This window comes from Octopus sinensis, linkage group LG2 (assembly GCF_006345805.1).
Source record: "Octopus sinensis linkage group LG2, ASM634580v1, whole genome shotgun sequence".
NCBI classification, from domain to species: domain Eukaryota; kingdom Metazoa; phylum Mollusca; class Cephalopoda; order Octopoda; family Octopodidae; genus Octopus; species Octopus sinensis.
The window spans coordinates 194447847-194473809 of NC_042998.1; the positions used below are offsets into that span (position 1 = coordinate 194447847).

A 25963-nucleotide genomic window follows, 5' to 3' on the forward strand; every position below is an offset into this window, starting at 1 on the left:
TGGAGGGTACCTGTGGAAGGGGTAGACCCAGGAAGACATGGGACGAAGTGGTGAGAAAGGATCTTTGGATGCTGGGCCCCACCAAGGAAATGACAAAGGACCAGATGTGGCAATTTGCTGCACAGGATAAGATACATCAAGCTAAGTAAAATCGCTGTCTTCCACACGTACAGGCTTGTCCTTTAGGTGCTAGCACCACTTAAAAAGCACCCATGCCGGTGACACATAAAAATCACCCAGCACACTCTGTTAAGCAGTTGGTGTTAGGAAGGGCATCCAGCTGTAGAAACCATGCCACAACAGACAATTATAGTCTGGACAGCTTTCTGCCAGCCAACTCCATGTCAAACTGTCCAACCCATGCCAGCATCGAAAGCGGATGTTAATAATGACTATCTCTCTCTCTCACATCACACACACACACACATTATATATATATAAAATTTAACTTAATTTATCAACGATAAATTTCATGTAGATTTTAGGAAGACTAGACAGCGTCAAAAGTAATAGAGCCAACTAGTTTTGGAGCCAATAATATAGTATATGACATAAGTAAAGACAGTTTAGAAGTATATTACTTTTCTTTTAAACAGTAATAGAAAAGATCTTTCTTTGAAAGTAACAATGAAAATGTGTTCTTTGTATAAAATGTAGATGATGCAGAGTAGATTAGTAATTAGTGAAATTTAGCCAGTGCTAGAAAGAAGTGTATCAAATATTGATTTATGCAATGTATAATATAAAACTATCAGGCCAAGGAAAACCCTTTTTTAGATATTAAATGTTATGTACACTAGTAGGTATGTTATTGATATAGGTGAGAAATCAGCTGAAAGAAGGTAAAAGAGAGTTACTGAGAAAATTTGAAAGAAGACAGAGGAAGTTTCTGCAATATACACCTTATGAGTTAGACAAAAGTTGATGTTACAAAAAAGAACACAGTTTCTTTATTATTCAGTGTGTGGAAGAAGAGGAGAGTGCCCATCGTCTTTCGAAGCTCTCCCAGACTAGTGTAGATGATGTGCAGTTTGAACACCTCTTAGAAAATAGATGGGGAGAAAGGGGAAGATGACAAGGGAAAAGGTGAGAGAAAGGGGAAGATGACAAGGGAAAAGGTGAGAGAAGTGATGTGTATTTTAGTTTGCTAATTCAAAGGAGTAGGAACTATTCTAATATTGCATCAACAGGTTAATGGTTATAGCATGTGGTAAGTGAAGGTTTGCCAATAAGTAAGATATCTTATTTTTTATAAGGTCTAGAATGCTTGTCTGAGGCAGTACTATCCAAGATATGAGCTGTACTATAATGTGATGTGACCTCCTTCGGTCACGAATGACCATGGAATTGCACCTAGAAAGTTACTCTCCGAGGTACAAGTCTGGGCAAGGTTGTTTATGGAAGACCAGCAGTCGTCCACGCATACCAGCCTCCCCTCTCCACACCACTGATGTTATCAAAGGGAAAGGCAAAGACCGATACAACTTGGCACCAGTGACGTTGCAGCTCATTTATTAAAGTGCAAGTGGCTGAGCACTCCACAGACACGTGTACCCTTAACGTAGTTCTCAGGGAGATTCAGCGTGACACAAAGTTTGACAAGGCTGGCCCTTTGAAATACAGGTACAACAGAAACAGGAAGAAAGAGTGAGAGAAAGTTGTGGTGAAAGAGTACAGCAGGGTTCACCACCACCCCCTGCCGGAGCCTTGTGGAGCTTTAGGTGTTTTCGCTCAATAAACATTCACAATGCTCGGTCTGGGAATCGAAACTGCGATCCTATGACCGCGAGTCTGCTGCCCTAACCACTGGGCCATTGCGTGTACTATAATACACTTGTGCTTTGATTAGGATCAATAATAACAAGGAAGCCTAGTGTTTAGAGAGCAGTTGGAGCTATTATAGATGAGGATGTGATACATAGCATTCATAACAGGTTTGAAGGGCTTTGTCAAGTTTAGTTAGAGTAAGGTGGAAGTGTATTGTATTTGTGATATTATGTTCCTACTTTTCATTCACAGATGTGAGGTGCATTGATTACATGGAGAGGACATGTACATATAAAAAACTATAGAAATAAGGAAAAGAGCAACATAATTCATACTATGACACTGGTCTGAAACTATATCAATATAAACCATGCATTACATCAAGGGATAGGGTTACAATGGTAGCAGTAAGTGGAAAAAACAAAACTGGTTATTGAGATGAAATAAGTCAACTGTTAACATGAAAATTTCGATTTGATGGATCTGCAAATTTTGGTATTTGCATGAATTGTCAGCAAATTTAAGTAAACAGAATAATAATGTACTTATTGTGGAAGTACCGTAGTATCTATGACAAGATCTTGAGCTCATTAGCTTTAGTTTAATAATCCAGCATCTCCAACAGAAGCAAATGGTTCTTGTCCAACATTGAAGGAGAATTTAAAACAAAGCTTTAGATAGACAAATTTGTCAGTTTATTTCAATGAGCCAGATCATTGTAGCATTAAAGCAAACAAAAGAATCTCAGTAAACTTGTGAAGTCTGTGTTAGCTATTATATATAAAAAAAAAAATGATGCCGGACCTCCCTGGCACCTGTGCAGGTGGCACGTAAAAAGCACCCACTACACTCGCGGAGTGGTTGGCGTTAGGAAGGGCATCCAGCTGTAGAAACTCTGCCAGATCAGACTGGAGCCTGGTGCAGCCCCTGGCTTCCCAGACCCCAGTCGAACCGGCCAACCCATGCTAGCGCGGAAAACGGACGTTAAACGATGATGATGAAACAATTTGCATGAGAAAGGGGAAAAGCCTAATATTTCTGACAGTCTCCATCAGAGAATGTACTGAATATATAAACCAGAAAGCAAATAAATACAGAATTGAGAGGTACACCTAATGTGGAGATATAAGAAATGGAAATTAGTGTATGGAAAGGGAGAGAGAAATTTAGGAAGAAAGATGATCCACAAGGTCCATGAAAGAGTGCATCAACGATTAATGTAAAATATATAGAGCAAGAAATGTAAGGATAGCAAGTTAGGGTCTTATTTCTGCCAATTATCCTTTTCTCTCTGGGCCTAAAATAGAAGGAAAAAGTTAAGTGTGATAGGCAACTGAGGACATAAATATAAGAAGGGATTAGCTGGCACAACTCATTTTTTATGACAGGAATTTGGTCATTGTATCAACTGGACTTATCTGAGTAAGAAAACCAGAAAGAACTGAATATTGAAGATTTCAAGAAGTCTCTGAGTAAGATTACATATTTTTAAACCAAAGAAATGAAATAATCAAAAGCCTTAAAGTATGTGCGAGAAGGATGGGAAAAGCAGATGACACAGGGAAAAGATGGGGGATAAAAACTGTCAAAGCAGCTAGATTATTTACTGTTGAAGAGAACAAACACAGATACATGTGCAAATAGTAATAGTTATGAGTTAGATGTGATTGGAGTGCACAAAAATAACAGACTAGTTGACTAGTGAAATTTGTATTACTGTAGTGCAGTGGTTCCCAAAGTGGGTGGTATTGCACTCTTGGGGGCAGTGGAAAGTTCCAAGGGGGTGTTGAAGAAAAGTGGGGAGATAATGGGGTAACGATTCATGTAAAAAGTGGGGAGATAATGGGGTAGGGATTCATGTAAAAACAACAAAATAATGGGTTCATTAGGTTAAGTTTTATTTGTGAAAAATGCAGATGCTTTGAGTTTGCTTCAGAAAGAGGTCTGTGTTTGTGATGGTTAGTTGGAGTGGGGGTGCTAGGAATGTGACCGGGGGGGGGGACCACTGCTGTAGTGTCTTCTGCATTTTTATGAATGGCACAGGATTATTTATAGTGATCGATTAGGATTTTCACTGAGGCCAAGAGAGCAAGTGACTTTGTTTGTTCAATGTTAAAATTTTGCATGGTTGAGACTAATAAGGTAATCAGAAACTACATGAATATTTCAAATACACGCAACTGATGTCAAGGAAATATTTTACTTCAGAAAATTATTGTAAAGTTTCAATAAAAAAAAATAATTTAAGTTTTAAGGATTTTTTTTTTCAGGTAGACCAGTGATACATATATATAACCACATTCCCATCTGGCCGAAGCCAGTGCCGCCTCGACTGGCTTCCATGCCGGTGGCACGTAAAATGCACCAATCCGAACGTGGCCGCTGCCAGCCTCGCCTGGCACCTGTGCGGGTGGCACATAAAAAGCACCCACTACACTCACGGAGTGGTTGGCATTAGGAAGGGCATCCAGCTGTAGAAACATTGCCAGATCAGACTGGAACCTGGTGCAGCCTTCTGGCTTCCCAGATCCCCGGTCGAACCGTCCAACCCATGCTAGCATGGAGAACGGACGTTAAACGATGATGATTTTACTGATGCATTTTTTAATACCTGCATGGATTTTATAAACTTTGGACATTTGCCTATTGTTGGAGTAAGACTTTCCACAGTAGGAATAAGAAGAGATATTTGCTATCAGAGACAACACAATGTTTATTATTAATCCATTTTACTATAGGTATAATGCCTGAAATTTTAGGGAAAGTGATCAGTTACATCACCCTCAGTGTTTCACTTAATTTAATCAACCCCAAAAAGATGAAATGCAAAGTCAACCTCAGCGGAATTTGAACTCAGAACGTAAAGACAGACAAAATGCAGTTAAGCATTTTGATCAGCATATTAACAATTAACCAGCTCACTTGAAACAGCATAATACTGAAATAATAATGTGTGTATCCTAAATGATATACAATATTTAAATTTTAACTTTTAACTACATAATCAGTATTTCAGCTTGTATATATTATTACATTTCTAAGAAATACTATTTCAACTTGATAGAAATATCATACAGCTTGCTATCTCAACATTTTTTTCTAGTTGTTGCAATATATGCCATCATTACTTGCCATCATGGCAAGTAAAGAAACACCATTTCGACCCTGTGCTTGAGGAGATCCATTGAGTCAAGTACACCAACATCAAAAATCAATGGAAACTGCAGTTGTGATCCCTGTGCCGGTGGCACATAAAAAGCACCATCCGACCGTGGCCGATGCCAGCGCCGCCTAGACTGGCTTCTGTGCCGGTGGCATGTAAAAAGCACCAATCCGATCGTGGCCGTTGCCAGCCTCGCCTGGTACGTAAAAAGCACCCACTACACTCACGGAGTGGTTGGCTTTAGGAAGGGCATCCAGCTGTAGAAACACTGCCAGATCAGACTGGAGCCTGGTGCAGCCTTCTGGCTTCCCAGATCCCTGGTCGAACCGTCCGACCCATGATAGCATGGAGAACGGATGTTAAATGATGATGATGATGATGATTATTTACATTGGCATAGTGTGGAAAGGTCTAATGAATTTGAACATATGAATGCAAGATTACAACATGGATACCTCTCTAGATGATCCATGGCAATGAAAATAGGGGATAAACAGCAATTAGGCATTAAGTACTGTATACTAAAGAAAAGCTGAAGCAAGAAACAGTCTAAAATTTAAAAGATAACATTGGTCAAGAAGTACCACAACTTAGATATTAATACAAATGGATAATATATAATAGATTAAAAAGGTGCTATGAATTGATAATAGTATGAATATTTGGATGATGAAGAAAGTGGAATGAAGGAGTTAGTCCGAATTGAAAGTTTCCATTACACATAAATAACACAAAGAATTAGATGTTAAATACATAATTATTGAAATTTGTTTTAAAACTACTAATGAGATGGTAATACATTGTTACTAACACAAAGACATATTCCTTAACCCTTTCTTTACTGTATTTAGAGATGTTCTGTGTTCCTTTCAATTACTTTAAATATAACAAAGAGTTTAGTAAAATAACTTAGTTATCATTCAGCTAGTGTTAGGAACATAAATTGTGACTAAGGTTTGGTGGAAGATTTCAATTCAAAACTTATGAAAACAAGACATTTGTACTCAGAGCCAAAGCCGGTTTCAGCTGGGTTAGTAATGAAAGGGCTAAATAATTTGTTTTGCTTATACAATATTTCTAAGAACACTACCTATGAACCTGGGACAGGCTAACAGGAGGAAGAACCATACACTTTATTTATTTCTAAACTAGCAAAAGTTGGAAGTTTAAAGATATTAGAACATTTTCATACATGCATTTGTTACAGAGTGGAAGTGATACTTTGATTTAGCTTTGTTAATCAAAAACAAAGTAAAATTGCTTTGCTTACAAGAGAATAGTTTTTGCAGCACAATTTTCAACTCTTGATATTGTCAGAGACTTTAAATAACCAACTACAGATTTACAGAGAAATGAATAATTATGTGTGTGTGTGTGTATATATATAAACTGCACCACAGCTTACCCAGTATCCATTCCACTTATATTGGCCTGAGGTATAGGTGTACCAAGACTTGCAGTAATAGGGGACACTTGCTTGCAACCAGAAGTCTGTCGTGTGTTCATTGCATTTTGCATAATATTCCCAGATTGGTTGAACATTGGTTTGAACCAGCCTTTTGGTCGAGTGTCTACACAATAAAGAAAAATCAAATGGTTAACATTTAAAACAAAATAATTATAACATATGTCCATACATACATAACATAGGTTTGTCGATACAAACAGGAAAATAGAACTTAAAAACCTGTATGTGTGTGTGTGTGAGTAATTTTTATTATCAATTACCAGAATATCTATATCTGTATATGCATGTTCAGTTTTTAAGCCAGTTTTTCCAATTGGCAGAAGGCTGATCAATGCCAATACATGACTCTTGGCTTACTCATAACTTCTGCAATTAATAAAAAAAAATGCACATACATATAGGCGCAGGAGAGGCTGTGTGGTAAGTAGCTTGCTAACCAGCCACATGGTTCCGGGTTCAGTCCCACTGCGTGGCATCTTGGGCAAGTGTCTTCTGCTATAGCCCCGGGCCGACCAATGCCTTGTGAGTGGATTTGGTAGACGGAAACTGAAAGAAGCCTGTCGTATATATGTATATATATATATATGTATGTATGTGCGTGTGTGTTTGCGTGTCTGTGTTTGTCCCCCCGATGCTGGTGTGTTTACGTCCCCGTCACTTAGCGGTTCGGCAAAACAGACCGATAGAATAAGTACTGGGCTTACAAAGAATAAGTCCCGGGGTCGATTTGCTCAACTAAAGGCGGTGCTCCAGCATGGCCGCAGTCAAATGACTGAAACAATTAAAAGAGTAAAAGAGTATACATGTACACACACACACACACACACACACACATATATGATATACACACACTTATGCATGTTTGTATACAATAAAATCTTGACGAAAAGAATTAAATTGTCCACCATAAAAGTATCATTATCATCCTTTAATGTCTGTCTTCCATGTTGGCATGTGTTGAGACAGTTTGACAGGAGCTGGTACGCCAGAGAAATGCATCAAGCTCCACTGTCTGCTTGGTCATGGTTCAAAAGATGCTGGATGCCCTTCCTAGTGCCAACCCCTTTACAAAGTGAACAGGGTGCTTTTTGTGTGGCACCAACACCTGCGAAACCAACGTGCAAGACAAAAATCCTTCAACTGAGAGGGGCAGAGGTATTGATGGAAGTGGCTTTGATCCAGGTAATGAGAGATAAAAGTATGACAAAAGAGAGAAACAGGTGTCATACTGTAGAGATACAAGGTGAGTCTAGTTGGGGGAAAGCAAGAATGAAAGTAAGAGAGAGCAAGAGAGAGGGTGGTGTCGTGCTAGGACATACTCACTCTCAAGGTACAAGGAAATGATAATAAATGAAATGGTAAAGGATTGCTCGGTGTACTTGAATAGGGAGTTCATGAAAGTGCAAAAGGGGGTAAAGGGAAAGGGGAGAATGCAGTGAGTGGCAAAACATGGGTATATAGGGAAGATATAGTTGGCAGGAGGAGGAAAGGTAGAGACAACAGAGGAGTGTTGGACTGCAGAAGCAGGGAAGGAGAGATAAGTATGGTGCATGAAGAAGAGATGAAGTTTGGTTCAAAACATCACGACCCTATTATTTGCTAGATACAACAAAGGGGTAAATAAAAATTAAAATGAGTGCTATTGGCTGATGGTACTTAGAGAAGACAAAAGGTCACAGGGAACAACTTACAGTAAGGTATTGGAGAAGGCAAACTGTGCTCCTTTTGGTTGCCTATTTCTTGATTAGGAAGTGAAACTAAACTAAGAAGGATACAGAGGCATACTAAAACAAAAATAAATGAAATTATCATTTTATCATTGAAACCACTAGTTGGACCTCAATCAATTCAATACCAACTACCCATCTCTCCCTCTCTCTGTTCAGTTTTGACTCTGTTTCTCCAATTGGCATAAGACAAAGCCCTCGGTTATTTTCTAAATAGAGTATACTTCTGTTATATTTTTCCCCATTCTACTACACTTCATCTGTTGAAATTGCTGGACTGCTCCTTCTCGAGCCATGCCAGACTCATAAGGGCCGGTTTCCGGTTTCAGTGGCGTAGAAATTCCCTACCTGGACGGGACGCCGGTCCGTCGCAGGATTACTCACTTTTGCCAGCTGAGTAGACTGGAGCAACGTGAAAATGAAGTGTTTTGCTCAAGAACACAACGTATCGCCCGATCCAGGAATCGAAACCACAACCTTACGATCATGAGTTCAACAACCTTACCACTTAGCCATGCGGCTTACCAGAAGTTATGTAAACCAAAATGCCATTTCTTTACAGTGATGGTGTTAATGAAGACGTAAAATAATTAATCACACATGACACAGGTTTCTCAGTTCCCACTAAATTGTACTTGCAAGGCATTGGTCAGTCCAAAGACACAGTTGACAATTGTTCAAGGTGTGATTTCAGTGAGACCAAACTGGAAACCACATGGTTACAAAGCGAACTTTGTAACCACACAACTACAATATATGTGTGTGTACATGTTCAGCTCTTGATCCATACAAGACAGTAAAACAAAGGATTGAGATAATACGAAATTCTGTAATCCAGTAACTCCCAAATTATTTACAGTTTGTTCTGCCAGTGGAAAGACGAAAGGTATAGACAACCTACAACATTTGTGAAGTTAGCCCCCTTCAAGTGAAAGAAACTGGTTTTGCAAAAGCAACTCATTAAAAAAAAAACACTTTTGTGCACTGATTGGTCTGCGTGGTTTCAAACCTTCCCTATCTCAAATTAATCCCCTTGTCTTAACACGCAATAATTTCCCCCTGTTGTACTGCCAGCTATAACTTGCTCTCTACCGAGCCACTTCTATGGTCACTCATCACCTATTCTTGCCTTTATCTCATCACCCATTCATACCTTTGTCCATCTGCTAATGCTGCCTTTTCCCCTCATCTTCTTTTGTCAACCTCTGCTATTGCCTATCACTTATTAACCCCAAATAATCCTACCTTTTTCTCATTATATTTTTTGATGCCACTGCTTTCTCTTTCTTAGTTACCAGAGCAACAGTACACACCCTAAGATATAGAGTACTTTCAACAACCCACTCCTGTTCTAGTGCTACAGTGGATCCCCCCACCTGCTGTGCACTCTCTATACTGTTTAATGAGCAAGGCAAACACATTAGTGTCTGAACTATGAAAAACGCACCCAGTACACACTGTTAAGTGGCTGGTAAATGAGCAGAGAAAGTATAAGGTTGTGCAGTTTTCCCTTGTCAAAGAATACTCAATCTCTCTCGTGTTGGCCTCGCAAAAAATGAAATGCATCCAATACGTTCTGTAAAACAGCTGTAGAAACTGGATCAAACGACACATATGAGCACCAGTCTATATAATCAGCAACCTGTCCAACCCATGCCAGAGAGGAAACCAGGCATATAATAATGATGATCTTGCCAAAAACATATTCCAGCTTTAAAGTTACTCACAATCACTAATGTAACCCTAAGTAGCTCTGTAAACAGTACACCTACAGACAGAAGCTGATAAATTCTCAAATTGGAACTTCACATACATATAACACTTTGTTAAGTTCCTTCCCTCTAGCCCATTCTCCATATGGTTTCAAACCCACTACATAAAATCACCTAAATCTAAACTCTAAGGGCTTACTATGAGTTAGGACTTATTCTGAATGTTGTTATGTAAGGTAGATGAGAGAAAATATTCTTCCTTGGATACATTAACAGGCTTAGGTAATATCCAACAGATTATCTAGTACCTGTTACTGACATTTACATGAACTGGAACAATCTAGAATAAACTGTTCAGCCCAGAAAAGAAAAATATCTGAAGTGGATTTTGAACTCAGAACCTTTCTCTTTAATTATGTAATGCAAAGATGAAGAGCAGTACACAGCGTTTGGAGGCCTTTCAAGCTCAGAGGTTGGTGTTTAACTTAAACTTTTGTAAATTGAGGTTTTTAGAGTGAGTTCCAAAAGTGAGCAAATTGAAAAAAGATTGAGTGAAATGTTTGTTATAGACCTTGTGTGAGTATGAGACCATAAAAATGGTCTGATATGTTTGTGTACATAGCAACTACCCTGCTTTACAGTGAAAGGGATAAGGTCAGGTTCAGCATTAAGTATTTTCTGACTTTAACAATCCAATGCCACTAGATGTAAGAACTTCAATCACTTAAATTTCAATAAAGTGGTTGTTCTTGTTCAGCCTTAAATAAGTTCAGATCAAACAAATTTCAACTGTAACCTTTGTCGTTTCCTGTGTACAAGGAATCTAGGACCTCATTAAGAGACAAATTTGAGAATTTGGCTGATGTTTTTAGCAGGTCAAATGATCATGTAGAGTCTCCTTCATTGGTTCATTCAATAAAGGAGTCAGTTATAGAGGCATTTCTATCATAATACTAAAATTTGACCACAATATAAGACCACAAATAGCAATTAATTCTTCAACCTCTTTCTTTTCTCAATAAATACTGTGATATGGAAACAAGCAGGTATGTCAACAATCCTCAAACTATGTCCTATTTCTAATCCTGTCAACAATTAGTTACTCTTACATATAATATCTATACAGTTCTGTAGGTCTCACAAAGCAAAACTAGACCAATAGAAGATTTTCTCTCAAACATTAATCTGTATCAAAACAATAACTTCAGTGTTATTTCTACCACCAACATTTTATTTGCATTGCCATTCCTCCTCAAAACAACTGAATAAAAAAAAATTAGCAGCACAAATTGTGAACAATATCATATTAGTCATCAAAATAATGACAACCGTCAACAGCTAGAGACAGGATCGTCTGATAAAATTCCAGACTATAATAAATAATACTGAGACAGGTGTAGGCATGGTTGTGTACTTAACAAGTTTGCTTTGGGTTCAGTCACATTGTGTGGACCTTAGGCAAGTGCCTCCTACTATACTATACCTCTGGACCAACCAAAGCCTTGCGTGCGTGTGTGTGTGTGTGTGTGTATATATATACACACACACACCTGTTTAGAGTTGACTGTTAGAAAAAAGTACTTCATATCATAGTAGAGATTAATAATAGGCAATGACAAATGTCTGAAACCTTTGGCAATAAGCTGTTTAAATAGAAGACCTATCAAGCCAAGTTGAATAGTAGTTGTGGCGGATACTGGTATCACAACTGGCACTTATGCCAGTGGCATGTAAAAGCACCCACTACACTATCAGAGTGGTTGGCATTAGAAAGGGTATCCAGCCATAGAAACGATGCCAAATTAGACAGGAGTCTGGTGCAGCCCCTCAGCTTGCCAGCCCATGCCAGCATGGACAATGGACATTACATGATGATGTTTTTGGTTGAATCAGTCTCTAACTACTCTGAGTTTGGCCTGTGGGTGCACAAGAAGGTTACAACTGAAGAAATGGTGGAATTTGTACATATACAGGATTCCAGTCATAGGATATGATGGTGGAAGGAGAATGCGATAAAGAGAAAAAGAGAAGCAAAAAACAGAAGAGGAGGGAATGTTGATGGGAGGAAAATAAGTGTCTGTGTGTACTAGTGGCTCCTTATCTGACCGTCCAACCCATGCCAGCATAGAAAATGGACATTAAACGATGATGATGATGATCAAATTTTGTCATTAGGAAGTTATGATTTCTTCACTTGCTGCTACCTGCAAAGAATATGATATTTCGTGGTATAAACATGTATTTATAATGGTGTAATTTCCTAAGCCTTTGATCATAAATAAATACAAGCTAAGCAACAACTGATTATAAATGCAGGTATTATATTCCTTTTTCATTACTGACCATCTTTTCTGTAAGGATATATTTTATTACAGGTCATCCAGAACTTGGTCCATTTTTAAAAAATTGGAATGGGTTCAACAGATCTCACATCTTGCCACTCACAGTGGTCCTTTGCCTTGCCATACACCATGACCCTTCTTCATCTGATAGACACAACAGAGAAAATAGTGGCTCTGTTGTTTTGTATGTCAGTTTTGGCATGATTTCTACAGCAAAAGTGTCCTTTTTATATTGTCTCCATTTGTTCCTTTCTTACATATTTTTTATACAAGTAGATCCTCTTTACCATACTGACTGGCACAAGAGAAGTTGTCCCTTCAAGACTAATGTAATCCACTACTGTATCTTGTCTTTGTTCATTCCTTTGAGTTTGTGGTAAATATGACATCTTGACTTTATAATTGCTACTAGCTTGTCAGATGTCATTTTTTCTCAGATTAAATGAGAAATTGCCAGTGTAAAATAAACAGTCATACATGGTACATCACAATTGTGATATTGATGATTTTATAAAAATTTCTATTTAGAATTAAATTGGCCAGTTATAGGAACATGGATTTGTTTAAATCATCATATAAAAGTTTTGGCCAGTAAGGGCAGTAGTCGTTGATTGATATATGTAATAAAAACAGCTCGTAATTAAAATTTGTCCTTCTTAGGAACAAAATTATTTAAAATAGAGTAAGAACAATATGTTAATCAATTAAGAAACTTTTGAAGGAGAATACAAATATTATCAGAGTTGAATCTAGGAAAATAACAACTACAAACAGAATATGACTCCTGTAATAATACAATTTCAAAAGCAGCAAAATAATGAGAAAAAGCAAGCAGGGATAACAATGAAAATCAGAGGAAAGGAAAAAATTTTATAAGAGCCAAAAGATTGCCATTCAAAATGAATAACAGTCTTTTGTAAAAAGCCAGTAGTTTACAATAAGTAAGCAGTAGAGTATGGAAATTTGGAAGTATAAGCAATTGTTTAAAGCCTTTTTTTTTTCCAGTTAAAGCCATAAGAGTAGAGGAAACTGGGTGGAAAAAGTACAATTATAGCAGATCTTCAAAACTCAGAAATGAGTGAATTTCAGGAACACATTGGATGTTCAAGCTCTATGGAACAAATGTAAGACTGCAAATGATGTTTGATAAGTTATGATAGATGGAGTGGAGAATATTAGTGAACAGGAGAAATATGTATAAATTCAAGTGCTAATGGAATATAGTCGGTAAATTGTGTGTGTGTATAGAGAGAGGGGGGGGATAAAGCATAACAACCAGCCAAATTTTCTTCTGAATATGGTCTAGAGCAGTGCTTTTCAAACTTTTTGCTGGAGCGGAACCCCAAGGAAACATTCCACTGGCTCGAGGAACCCCTGTGCAATAATTTAATAGTCTTATGCACACATATCTGCACAGGAGAATTAAAAATTACTGCCGATTTTAACAGTTTTGTAACTTCTTGCGGAACCCCTGGACTGTACTGGCGGAACCCTAAGGTTCCGTGGAACCCTGGGTTGAAAACCACTGGTCTAGAGTATGAGTGGAGGCCTAAAACATTCTTAGGTTAAAAAAAAAGGCCAAGTTTCCTTCATGTAGTTTTGATAAAATTGAGAATACAGAGATGCAGGGATTCATTAGTTAAATTACTGTTACAAAAAAGGTAACATTTGCTGTTGGATCAGTTGATATGGAAAAGAACTAGCAATAAATAAAGCACTGAGTCCAAGAAGATCGGTAACATTAAAATTTGTAAACTTTTTCAACACACAAAATAAACCACAAAAGAAAAGGTGGGGAGGGTAGTTGAACATGAGCCAGAGAAAAACACAGAATAAGGAAATTTTGAACTGACCAAAATAAGGTTAGATACAGTCAAACAAAAATGCTTTTGTAAAGCAATCCAACCAAAACTGATAGGAAAGAAGACTAATAAAGAGATTGAAGTCGAGAGAGAGTTGATGAAATTTAAAATGAAAATTCTAAGAGAGCTTAGATGAAGCAAAGTTCCTACTTGGGTTAAGAAATCGTGAATTTCAAAGAAAAGAAATAATAGGTGAGTATACCATGAAGTAAAATTTTAAATGCCTTGAAGAATCGATGAGATGAATGAACAGGTCACTGGGGCAAAACTATTAGCAATGATATGAGCAGGTAAATACACAAAGGCCAGATACAATTGACAAAACTTCTACACAAGTAACAAAAATGATATTCATTAAAATTAGAGAAGCTGTAGATCCTCTGGATCGCCTTGAACGGGTGCTAAGCTTCAAGCTGGTTAAGGTTAGTCGCAAATCCTACAAATCACTCTGCTACAAAAGGATCAATTCTGAATGGTGAGGTGAGGAAATAGCATAAAGTGTTAAATTTGAAAGAATCGGAACTGTTTTGGTATTATCGGCGACATGCAGTTTGGAATTAGACCAAGGTACCAGCTTCCCAGTAAGACAGCTTCAAGAGAAATACCTGGCTAAGAGATTCTATCTTCATTTAAGGCAGGTTGAATGAGGCAAATGTTAAAAGTATAGAGCAGCATGGTAGTGAAACATGGGTAGTGAAGGTGGACAACCTGCAATGAAGAAAGAGGAATGCAATAAATACAGTTTGGTGAAAGTAAAAGAAATTTAAGGAATACGCTGAGTCAAGGAGGAGTCTGTAGCTGAAAATGAATGGTATAAAATATTTAGTAATTAATGTAGACATAATATATTACTAAATGCTGAAGATTAGTGGTTTAGTGTTAATAAGTAAACAAAAGATAAAGAATGAAGCAGTCATGAGAAGTCAATTAAACAAGAGGTAACAACAGAACACCGAAAGACATCTAAAATAATTGGACGCAGATACTTATAAGAAAATGACAGGCTGGTCAACAGTAACTACAAAAGTAGAAGAGACGGTAATCAGGTCTTCACATCACTAATTACACAGAATATTCAAAATTTCTGAAATAGTAATTTTAACAACTAGAAGAACAGTCAACATTTTAATTTAGATATTAACCATTCATGCTAGTATAGGTTAGATTACAAAGCCTTGGATTTGAACAAAATGTAGAAACAATACGTCTTGCCTACAATCTAAGTCACCTTAATCACTTGATCAATGTTTCTAGATTTATCCACATAGAGCAAGCAATAATTCTACATTAGATTGTGCTAAATTTCATTGTTTATAAAATTTGATCACTTCTTGAATCTCTGCAGTTTTCACCAGTAAAAATGACTGAAAGAACTTCAACTAATTTAATCCTCAAATGAAACAAATCAATGATTCTAAAGTCACTCAACCTGTTTTCAATAGAAGCCAATACACACCAGCCACCTTAAATATAAAAGACATATTTCACAGGTTAAGTAGTCAGATAATAAGGACGAATACACTAATTTGGTGTACTAAGACAAAAATGAAACACTGATCTTTTGCTCAATATGGAAGAGTCAAGTAAACTAAGATTCATTGGAACTTTTGTATGTCACATATGTATGGAAGAGTGAGGAAGTAGGGATGAAACCAAGTAAAAAAAAATACATACCTAGGTTGCAAGACATAGCTGGACTTACCCAACAATAATCTAAAGCTATGAACCAAACATCACATTCACTATGATTTTAGAAACAATTGTCGAGTGAATTGTATTAAAAAGATGGAAAAAATAAAACAGGAAAATATGAAAGTTGAAACTATTTGGAAAATCCTTATATCTAGAAATTCACGAGTGAACAAACTCACTTCAAAATTTTCAAAAATGTATCAACATACAATACAAAATTAACTTTAGATCCCCCAACAAATGAAGGACTCAGCTTTATACATAAATATAGTAGTTATTAAGCCAGTAAATTTACTGGTACCCATGGAATTATCTCAATGAAGAGAGACTGAATTGAGAAATCATTGAGAAAATGCTATACTAATAAAGAAGAGGAGGTTAAGAAATGTTTTATGAAAGATAAACGAAAGTGTGTTGTGGCTTTGAGAAAATAAAGTTTATAGTAGATATGAGGAACTAGCATGGTGATAATCTATTCTAACATACAACATTACTCTGCATCAAGTGTTGAGGCTTATAAAATGCTCAGCTTAAACTAGATCGTGATAATAATGAAAGTTGCAACTAAATGGTACACAAGTGGTTGTATAAGAATGAGGAATGTATGAGAGGGAAACACTTCAAGTCAGATTCATAACCAGTGCTCTAGTCTAGAATATATTTCGTAAAGATGCATTTCCTGGCCTTGAAAAGTAAACCTAAATGTCAGAAATGTGAACAATGATGTGCCATGATCAGAAGTTAATAACGATTTATTGTATGGACTGCCTTATGTATTATCCATGTGTAGGAGGAATAGCATGAGTTTGTTTACTTCAGATAATGTCTGTTCTGGTGTTGATTAAATTGTTTCAGAAGGATTTGGAGTTGGGTGCTGAGGGTGAGCAGAGAAAGCAAGAGTGTGTTACCTATAGCTGAAAGTGCCAGTGAAGTTTATTGACAGAGGAGGATTGGAGAAATATCTAAACACCAAGAGATAGTTTATCAAGTGATCTGTGTGTAAGTAAGCTCTCCAGATACCTATGTTTGTAGACAGGTCTTCCTTTTATTCTCATATCAAACATTGTCAATATCAATAAGAAATCCAGCAACTTTGACGAAGTTTAAGGATGAGAAATAGTTACTTGGAGCGTCTAGTTTTGTGAAAGCCATAACTTATCACTGGCGAAAACAGGGATTCCATGTGTTGTAAGAGAAGATTAACAACCACCTCATCATCATACGCTGGTAGCATATAGGTTGTTGTGAAGCTAATATAATAATAACGGAAACGTCCTGATTCGGGGGAAATAACGTGAATATGTTAAGGAAACATACAACCCTCGACAGCAGAGATCCAAAAGTTTGCAGCATCGCAGATCAGTAAGAAGAAATCACTGAATCACAATTCTATATACTAACGTGTGCTTTGAGACACTGTGAGACACTGTAACACACTAGAAGGAAAACGAAAAAGCGAAAGCAAAGTAATAATATCTAAACAAGACGTGCTATTAAAAAAAAAACTTCCGAAATTCTAGGCAGATTTTAACTGGAAAAAAAAAAAATCAAAATTGTAAATCTTATTTTCTTATAGCTGTTCAAGCTTTTCATACTCAATGTACAATGGCTATGGGTTCGTCTCTGTTCTTATGGCAAAGCATTCGGCAATACTTACTCGGAAGTTATTTATTATGGAGTTACATTCCCGTTAGATTCGGAGATAATTAAGAAGCTTCCATAATTAAATAGGGAAATACCAAGTACTGTCAAGTGAAGTACCGCATGAATATTAATATTTTTAAGCACAGCCATATTTTATGTATCTTGACAAAAAGCAGATAATATAGAAGAGTGTGATAACATTGTTTTACGATGATAAATACATGATACTATGAGAGGAGGACAGCATCAAAGAAAGCAACCTCGTGCCACACCTCTGTACACTTTCATCTCAAGCCTGCTATGATGGACTACTGATGAAATGCTGAGAGAAAGAGAGTGTAAAAAAATGGTGAAGAGGTGAGAAGGAGAGATGGGGGGAAGGAGAGACTAAAAATAACTCGTAGCGAATGAAAAGCACGAGTAGAAAGAAAAATGCGTTGAAAGAAGGTCGAAGTGGCGACGGCTGCCGACAATCGCAGGGATATTTTTCTTGAAATATTTGAATTTGTGTTGGTTTGTTTGAATGGTGCATCTTTTTTTTTTTTTTCTTCTTCGGAAGGATCAATTATAGAACGCAGTAGTGATTGGTGACACGAGGTTTCCGGCAACACATCAGCAGTAACTGGAAATAGCAACGACCATCAGTCGTCGACAGGAACCCACACACACACACATATAAGCAATAAGCATAATCAATCTAATCTACAGGAGTGATGATGATAGTAAATGGACGACGGGCATGGGTTAAGAAGGAGAAAATGAAAAGTGCATGAAATTGTCTGTCAGCTTGCTTTATTTAATTATTTATCCATGTTTGTTTACCCACACTCCACCACGTATCTCACTTTTTTTCCTATTCCCGTTTTCATCAAGTCAGCAAGTGACGTTCGAGGCATCTATGTTAACTCACCAACCACCACGCAGCCTTCCAGCAGCACCACTACCACCACCACCACCACCATCCCACTACAAAGCCAGTACACGAGATAGTTGTGCTAGTGTGTGTGTGTCTGAAGCAAGCACAAGTAAGCAACGACGCAGTGTTCAGTTTGACCTGATCGCACAATAAAACCTAATATAGAAGTCATTGCAGTAAAATATTCACTGTCTCTTTTCAGCTCAGCCGCGGTTTCCAACAGTGATTGATAGGAGGGTATGTGTGTGTGTGTGCGAGCGCATATGCTTGTTCTTATCTTTTACTTGTTTCAGTCATTGGACTGCGGTCACGCTAGGGCACCGCCTTGAAGGGTTTAGTCGAATTATATATATATATATACACACATAGTTTTGATAGATTACAATCGGTTTATCTCGACCAGGGGAATAAATCTTGTTACCGGGGTGTGATGCAAGCAGCTATTTTTAAAAAACGGCACTTGCTCAATAAAAAAAAGCAAGGCCTTGGATCGCTTTGTATTTAATGAATGGAACAGTCGGTTAGGGAAGGGGGAGAGGAGAAACAAGGGGAAGGGAACCAAGGATGAAGAGGGGAGAAAACAACAAGGAAACAAGTCGAAGGAAATAAAGAGAAAAGGAGAAGGATAACAAAGGAACAGAAGCGAGAGAGAGAGAGAAGAAAAGAGGGATACAGACGATAAATAGGGAGATATGGGGCAAAGACGGAAGATAAGGGTAGAGGAAATATTCAGAGAAACACTGAATGAAAGAAAGGCAAGATAAAGACGACTCGCTGAGGAAAAAAAAAATCCTTCGAAGCTGACGTCATGACTAGAGACAGGTGTCTCTTGAAAATAAAAGACAGGCAGCTTTATCACTGCTTCTAGGGCAGTAATGAGCGACAATGGAGGGCACAAAAAGGATCTGAACTAGTAATATAAAGGAAAAGAATATTCTGTAGGGTTGTGAGGTGAAAAAAAAAAAACATTCATACAATCACATCACAAGGGAACGAGAAAATTTATATTTATTACACGAAACCTGGGTCACTTGATAACAACACACATGTAGATATCTAGTCGCACACAGTGTTATATATGTATATGTGTGTGTGTGTTTTTGTTAAACGTTATGTTAATATGATGTGATGATATCTTGATATCTTATTTTCGACATGATTGACGTGCGTATATACAAATAGTGTAAAAATGTGAGGGAGAAGGAGATGTGAGGTGGGAGATGGCAATAAGGTGTAAAGGCGGAAATAATCGGAGCACTGGCTAAATATATTGCATTATATGGAAATGCAAGGGATACGGCGGTTAAGCCAGCTGCAGAGGGGTAATGACATAAAATAAGGGGCCACGAGGTACAAAGACAGAGTTTGTATTTCGTGTTTCGGAAAGGAGACGTAAAGACAATCCTGGAAGGTGGAATATGAAGATGTGGATAAACATTAAAAATGAATAATAAAATATAGATGTTTTATGGTAAAAGGAGAGAGAAATCCTTTTGTGTAGTGAATCTCACCTGAGCCAGTGGAGAGGTGGGTTGATGATGTTGACATGTCGTCTAGTCTGCTGTACATCCACACCACTAAAGCAACCACAATCCACACAAACAGAAAGAGAAGCATGTTTAGCAACCCAGCATACTTAATTCGTCTTCTACCCACGCCTACTTGGCTTCTTCTTAAATATTTAATCATTTACCCACCATAATAGCAAAGAAAAATCACACAAAAACACACCTTTCAGAGCATGTGTGTGCGTTTAATGAAACAGTTCAGCGAAAGGAGCTGAATAAAAACTGTGTGTGTGTGTGCGCGCGCATTGGTAGAATCGTTTGAGTGTTGGACAGAATGCCTCGCAGTATTAGTGTCCATTCTCTGTGCTCAAAGTTCAAAAGCCGCCAAGGTCAATTTTGACTTTCACTCGGTGATAATCGCTAGAAAGGTACCAGCGCAGGGCAAGTGAATTGGCGGAATTGTTAGAGTATCGGACAAAATACTTCACGATATCTGGCGGTGCCCCAGCATGGCCACAGCTCATGAGCTGAAACTAGAATCAATCAATCAATCATATCTATTTTAGCTCAACTGTTGTCTGGAGTTGTAACCGACAAATAAATATCAGCAATTTGAAACACCACTGAAAGCAGGTTCCTTAGTTCAATCGGTAGAGAGACTTTCATCCTTTAGGGGTCGATAAATTAAATACTAGTGAAACAGTGAGAGTTGCTGTAACCGACTATTCCCCTCCCCCAAAATTTCAGGCCTTGTGCCTTTAGTAGAAAGGATTACTATTATAAACATACATCACAAGTTGGAAAATGGTGAGATTCAATGCCCTCATTACATACATACACACACTGCATACATATACGTATGCAAACATTACATATCTATATGTGTACACACTCATACTTCCTCCTCTATAACTGCCTCATTCTAAATAAATGTTCTCACCTCGCCTTAAAGCCATCACTTTCTAGCAAGCTATAACTTTTCCCAACATTTCACCTGAAGCCTGCACTTTCTTTCCTATTCTCCCATTATATCAAAGAGACTGTTTCGCCCAGTGGCTTACAAGCCAATTTCATTAGTGCTGGTGGCACATAAAAAGCATCCAGTGCACTCTGTAAAGTGGTTGGTTTATGGAGCAGAAACTATGGGGGGAGGGGGTCAGAGAACACTTCAGTCTTAAGTGAAGGAGGCAACTACTATACAGCTGGTGCCATGTAAAGATGACAAAGTTACACTGCAAAGAGACTGATTTTAGAAGGGGCATCCAGCTATAGAAATCAGACCATAATAACTATGACACTTGAGCAGAACACGGTCCTCCAACCCATCCAATTTTGTCAAATTGTTCAACTCACATCATTATAGAAAGTGAACGGACAATAATGACAAAGATCCGACTCGTGGCCGATGCCAGCGCCGCCTCCACTGGCTTCCGTGCCGGTGGCACGTAAAATACACCAATCCGACCGTATGACAGGCACCCATGCCAACCCCCTTTGCTTGTGAAGATATGTTGGGGAAAGTGAAATCGAAATCGAATTGAACCAGCCAGGATCCCTGGTCTGGTGGTACGTAAAAAGCACTATCCGACTCGTGGCCGATGCCAGCACCGCCTCGACTGGCTTCCGTGCCGGTGGCACATAAAATACACCAATCCGACCGTGGCCGTTGCCAGCCTCACCTGGCACCTGTGCAGGTGGCACGTAAAAAGCACTCACGGAGTGGTTGGCATTAGGAAGGGCATCCAGCTGTAGAAACATTGCCAGATAAGACTGGGCCTGGTGCAGCCAGTCTGGCTTCCCAGATCCCCGGTCGAACCGTCCAACCCATGCTAGCATGGAGAACGGACGTTAAACGATCATGATCATGATCATGCATACAGGTATACACAAATACATACAAAGATAAATACACAGTCAATTACATATACAGCTGCAGCCAAGGGTAGGTGAAACATGGGTGTATAGTTAAGAAGTTTCCTTCCCAACTATACGGCTTTCAGTTCACTCTTACTTAATGATACCTTGGGCAAAAATCTTTCATTGTAGTCTAAGGCTGACTGAAGCCTTGTGAGTGGATTTGAGAGAGAAACTGCAATAAGCCTGTTATGTGTGTGTGTGTGGATGGATGGATATATATATATATATATAATATATATATATATTATATATATATATATATATATATATATACACATATATATATATAATATTATATATATAAACATTATTGGTGAATTGAAGAAATGGAGCTGAACGCAGATTGAACAGAAATCGTTTTATTTCATTCTACACGTGTTTCGAAAGGCACAAAATTACCAAAATCCGAGAATAATGGGACCATATTGTGTCTTTCTCTTCAGGAAGAAAAAGGAATCCGTTGGAAAACAAAAAAGAACAGAGGCGGAGCAAAAACAAAAACAAATCGAACTATGCTCCTAAGAGCCCATGGCGAAACTGTTTATCAGTGTATGTTGAGAACGGTGGCTGAAGAATTCAACGGATCAGGCATCGGTCAATCATGTGGGTGAGGTGTATAGATGTTCTTTGTGACCGAGAATAAGTTCTGACTATTTAAGGAATATTGGATGTTTTATAAGGGGCGAGAAAAAATCTACTTAGAGACGTGTGTGTGTGTATACTGTTCTATATATGTGTGTGTTGGCGTAGGGGTAGAAAACATTTTTTGTGTTGTGTACGTTGGTGCGTTTGATCGTTCGGCTGTCAGTGGCTACTGCCGTGATAATCGTGGTGGCAGAAAGAAAAAAAATAATATATATATATTGTTTTATGTGTGTGTGTTCATCTAAGCCTGCCTTGTCAAGGAAACCCCCGCTGTGAAAAAACCAAGCCCGTTTGTCTTACAGGAGTAATTCCCTTGCAGTGGTTAATCGTAGATATCTTAAAGGCTATTTCAGAATTTGTTACCAAGGGCTATGGGTGCCGGTATTATTATAAACGCTATTTAAAAGCCAGATAAGGTAACACCGCCAATGGGGGCATCGAAAAGCGACTGTAAGAGCCCGTTTACCATCGGCCTCTGGCAAACAAAATATGGAAGAGTTCGGAGACACAAAGGTTGCATGTCTTCTGCCCCTATCAAATGGGAGGGCCACCGAAAAAATTGACCATTCCAGCCTATAGCTTAAGTTCGTATCCTTCAGTCGCCATATTAGCTTACTGAGTCCCGTGGTCTGGCGCTTGTTCACGTCCCGAAAAGTGGCGTAATGGTTGGAGACACGCAAGACAATCTTGAGGATGATGCCCCTACATAAGTGAAGACATCTGAGTCCGTGTAAACCTTGCATTGGTAGACGGCATTTTTGATCTTGGAGTTCACATAAAGTTAGGATAGCTTTCTCCAACACTAAAAACCTCGCCCAGATAATCGCCTCCCATAATAATAGGCTACTTACTAAGACCCTATCACCTTTTTCCGGAGGCACAGCCTCTTCCGCTCCCGGTTAATGCTCAGTAGGAATAATTATAGTAGTAATAATGATATGAGAGCCAGTACAGTGACACATAATCTCAGCTCCAGCCAGGGAGTACCCACTAGGGGTTATAGTTATAAATAGGGGTGTTGTGGTTGACGGTTACAATGGGAGTAGGGTAGAGAGCCCCAATAGGCATCCCCAGCATCATTTCCCGCAATAGCAGCACCACGGGCAGTAGCAATGACAGCACTCTGATAGATAGTGGAGAATCAGGGGTTATTCCTATAGTTAATAGTGACGTAGTGGAAAAAGAGTAGTAAGCGGCGGCTGCAGGTCTCGGAACGAATATAGTGACAGGAACGCAGTTCTAATTTCAGAAACCAATCCTAGCAGATTAAGATTCACGTCATTTATGTAAGCTGAAGGAGGGAATAATATGCCCAATACATAAAGGGGGAAGTAGAGCAGATGCCAAAAACTATAGGCCTATCTCTCTATAATGGGAGTAGGGTAGAGAGCCCCAATAGCATCCCCAGCATCATTTCCCGCAATAGCAGCACCACGGGCAGTAGCAATGACAGCACTCTGATAGATAGTGGAGAATCAGGGGTTATTCCTATAGTTAATAGTGACGTAGTGGAAAATAGAGTTTGTCTTACTCCTGTAAGACAAACGGGGCTTGGTTTTTTCACAGCGGGGGGTTTCCTTGACAAGGCAGGCTTAGATGAACACACACACACATAAAACATAATATATATTTATGTGAACTCCAAGATCAAAAACGCTGTCTACCAATGCAAGGTTTACACGGACTCAGATGTCTTCACTTATGTAGGGGCATCATCCTCAAGATTGTCTTTGCGTGTCTCCAACCATTACGCAACTTTTGAATGATATGATATATATATGTAAAAAATGTAATATATAAATAAATATCTATAAATATGAACCATCCGATCTTCTGATTACCTCATTTCTTCTAATATATAATACCTGTACATCATCTCCAAACCTTCCAATATATCATCATCATCATCGTTTAACGTCCGTTCTCCATGCTAGCATGGGTTGGACGGTTCGACCGGGGATCTGGGAAGCCAGCTGCACCAGGCTCCAGTCTTATCTGGCAATGTTTCTACAGCTGGATGCCCTTCCTAACGCCAACCACTCAGTGAATGTAGTGGGTGCTTTTTACGTGCCACCTGCACACACACACACATAGAGAGAGAGAGAGAGAGTGGTTGTATACTGTAAACTTAACGTGACAGTCCCGTAAAGGGAATCACACCACCGCTATTTAGGCCTAGGAAGCATCAACGCTTCCTGTTGGCTTTGACACATTTCCTGTGTCCTTATAGAGAGATAGGCCTATAGTTTTTGGCATCTGTCTACTTCCCCCTTTATGTATTGGGCATATTATTCCCTCCTTCAGCTTACTTGGCAGTTTGCCATTTGTAAGAAAGTTCTGGAAGAGAATCTTCAGGGGTTTTGCCAGGGCATGCTTACACGATTTTTATATATCAATATTATTATTTTTAGTATTATAACTTTGTAGTTATGTATATCCTCTGACGAGGCCTTTGTTTATTTAAATAGACAAATATAATCTTTAATGCCTAAGACTATACTATAATGGCATATATGAGCAATTTAAGGTGGATTGCCTCTTGACCATAGGCTGAAACAGCTGTAAGGAGCAGTTTATTTGTATTATTTTTATTGTATTATTAATTTGCATATTGATGTATATTGTTTTGTTCGATTTTCATGTTCCTAATTGTAAAATTAATAAATAATATGAAATTGGAATATCCGTAAGTTGATGATCGAAATGAATTTGTTCATTCATTTTCTTATTTGTATTATATATATATCCGTGCCGGTGGCACATAAAAAGCACCATCCGAACGTGGCCGATGCCAGCGCTGCCTCAACTGGCTTCTGTGCCGGTGGCACATAAAAAGCACCATCCGAACGTGGCCAATGCCAGTGCTGCCTCGACTGGCTTCTGTGCCGGTGGCACATAAAAAGCACCATCCGAACGTGGCCGATGCCAGTGCTGCCTCGACTGGCTTCTATGCTGGTGGCACATAAAAAGCACCATCCGAACGTGGCCGATGCCAGCGCTGCCTCGACTGGCTTCTGTGCCGGTGGCACATAAAAAGCGCCATCCGAACGTGGCCAATGCCAGCGCTGCCTCGACTGGCTTCTGTGCCGGTGGCACATAAAAAGCACCATCCGAACGTGGCCGATACCAGCGCTGCCTCAACTGGCTTCTGTGCCGGTGGCACATAAAAAGCACCATCCGAACGTGGCCAATGCCAGCGCTGCCTCAACTGGCTTCTGTGCCGGTGGCACATAAAAAGCACCATCCGAACGTGGCCAATGCCAGCGCTGCCTCGACTGGCTTCTATGCTGGTGGCACATAAAAAGCACCATCCGAACGTGGCCAATGCCAGCGCTGCCTCAACTGGCTTCTGTGCCGGTGGCACATAAAAAGCACCATCCGAACGTGGCCGATGCCAGCGCTGCCTCGACTGGCTTCTATGCTGGTGGCACATAAAAAGCACCATCCGAACGTGGCCAATGCCAGCGCTGCCCCGACTAGCTTCTGTGCCGGTGGCACATAAAAAGCACTATCCGAACGTGGCCAATGCCAGCGCCGCCTCGACTGACTTCTGTGCCGGTGGCACATAAAAAGCACCATCCAAACGTCGCCAATGCCAGC

The 25963-nt window shown here is 39.0% G+C and overlaps 1 protein-coding gene across 9 annotated transcripts in view; it reads right to left on the minus strand.

Annotated features, from left to right (window-relative positions):
• The window catches only part of LOC115230986 (sentrin-specific protease 6), a 78934-nt gene that overhangs the window by 42301 nt on the left and 10670 nt on the right, over window positions 1-25963 (minus strand). For 2 of the 9 annotated variants that reach the window (XM_036500615.1, XM_029801086.2), the window contains exon 2: window positions 6336-6501. In XM_036500615.1, coding sequence (XP_036356508.1) covers window positions 6336-6501 — 166 coding nt within the window. Of the gene's footprint in view, window positions 1-6335; window positions 6502-14646; window positions 14750-17390; window positions 17648-19804; window positions 20097-25963 lie in introns of those variants that run through there. The other 7 variants (XM_029801096.2, XM_036500616.1, XM_036500612.1 and 4 more) reach the window with 7 other exon arrangements.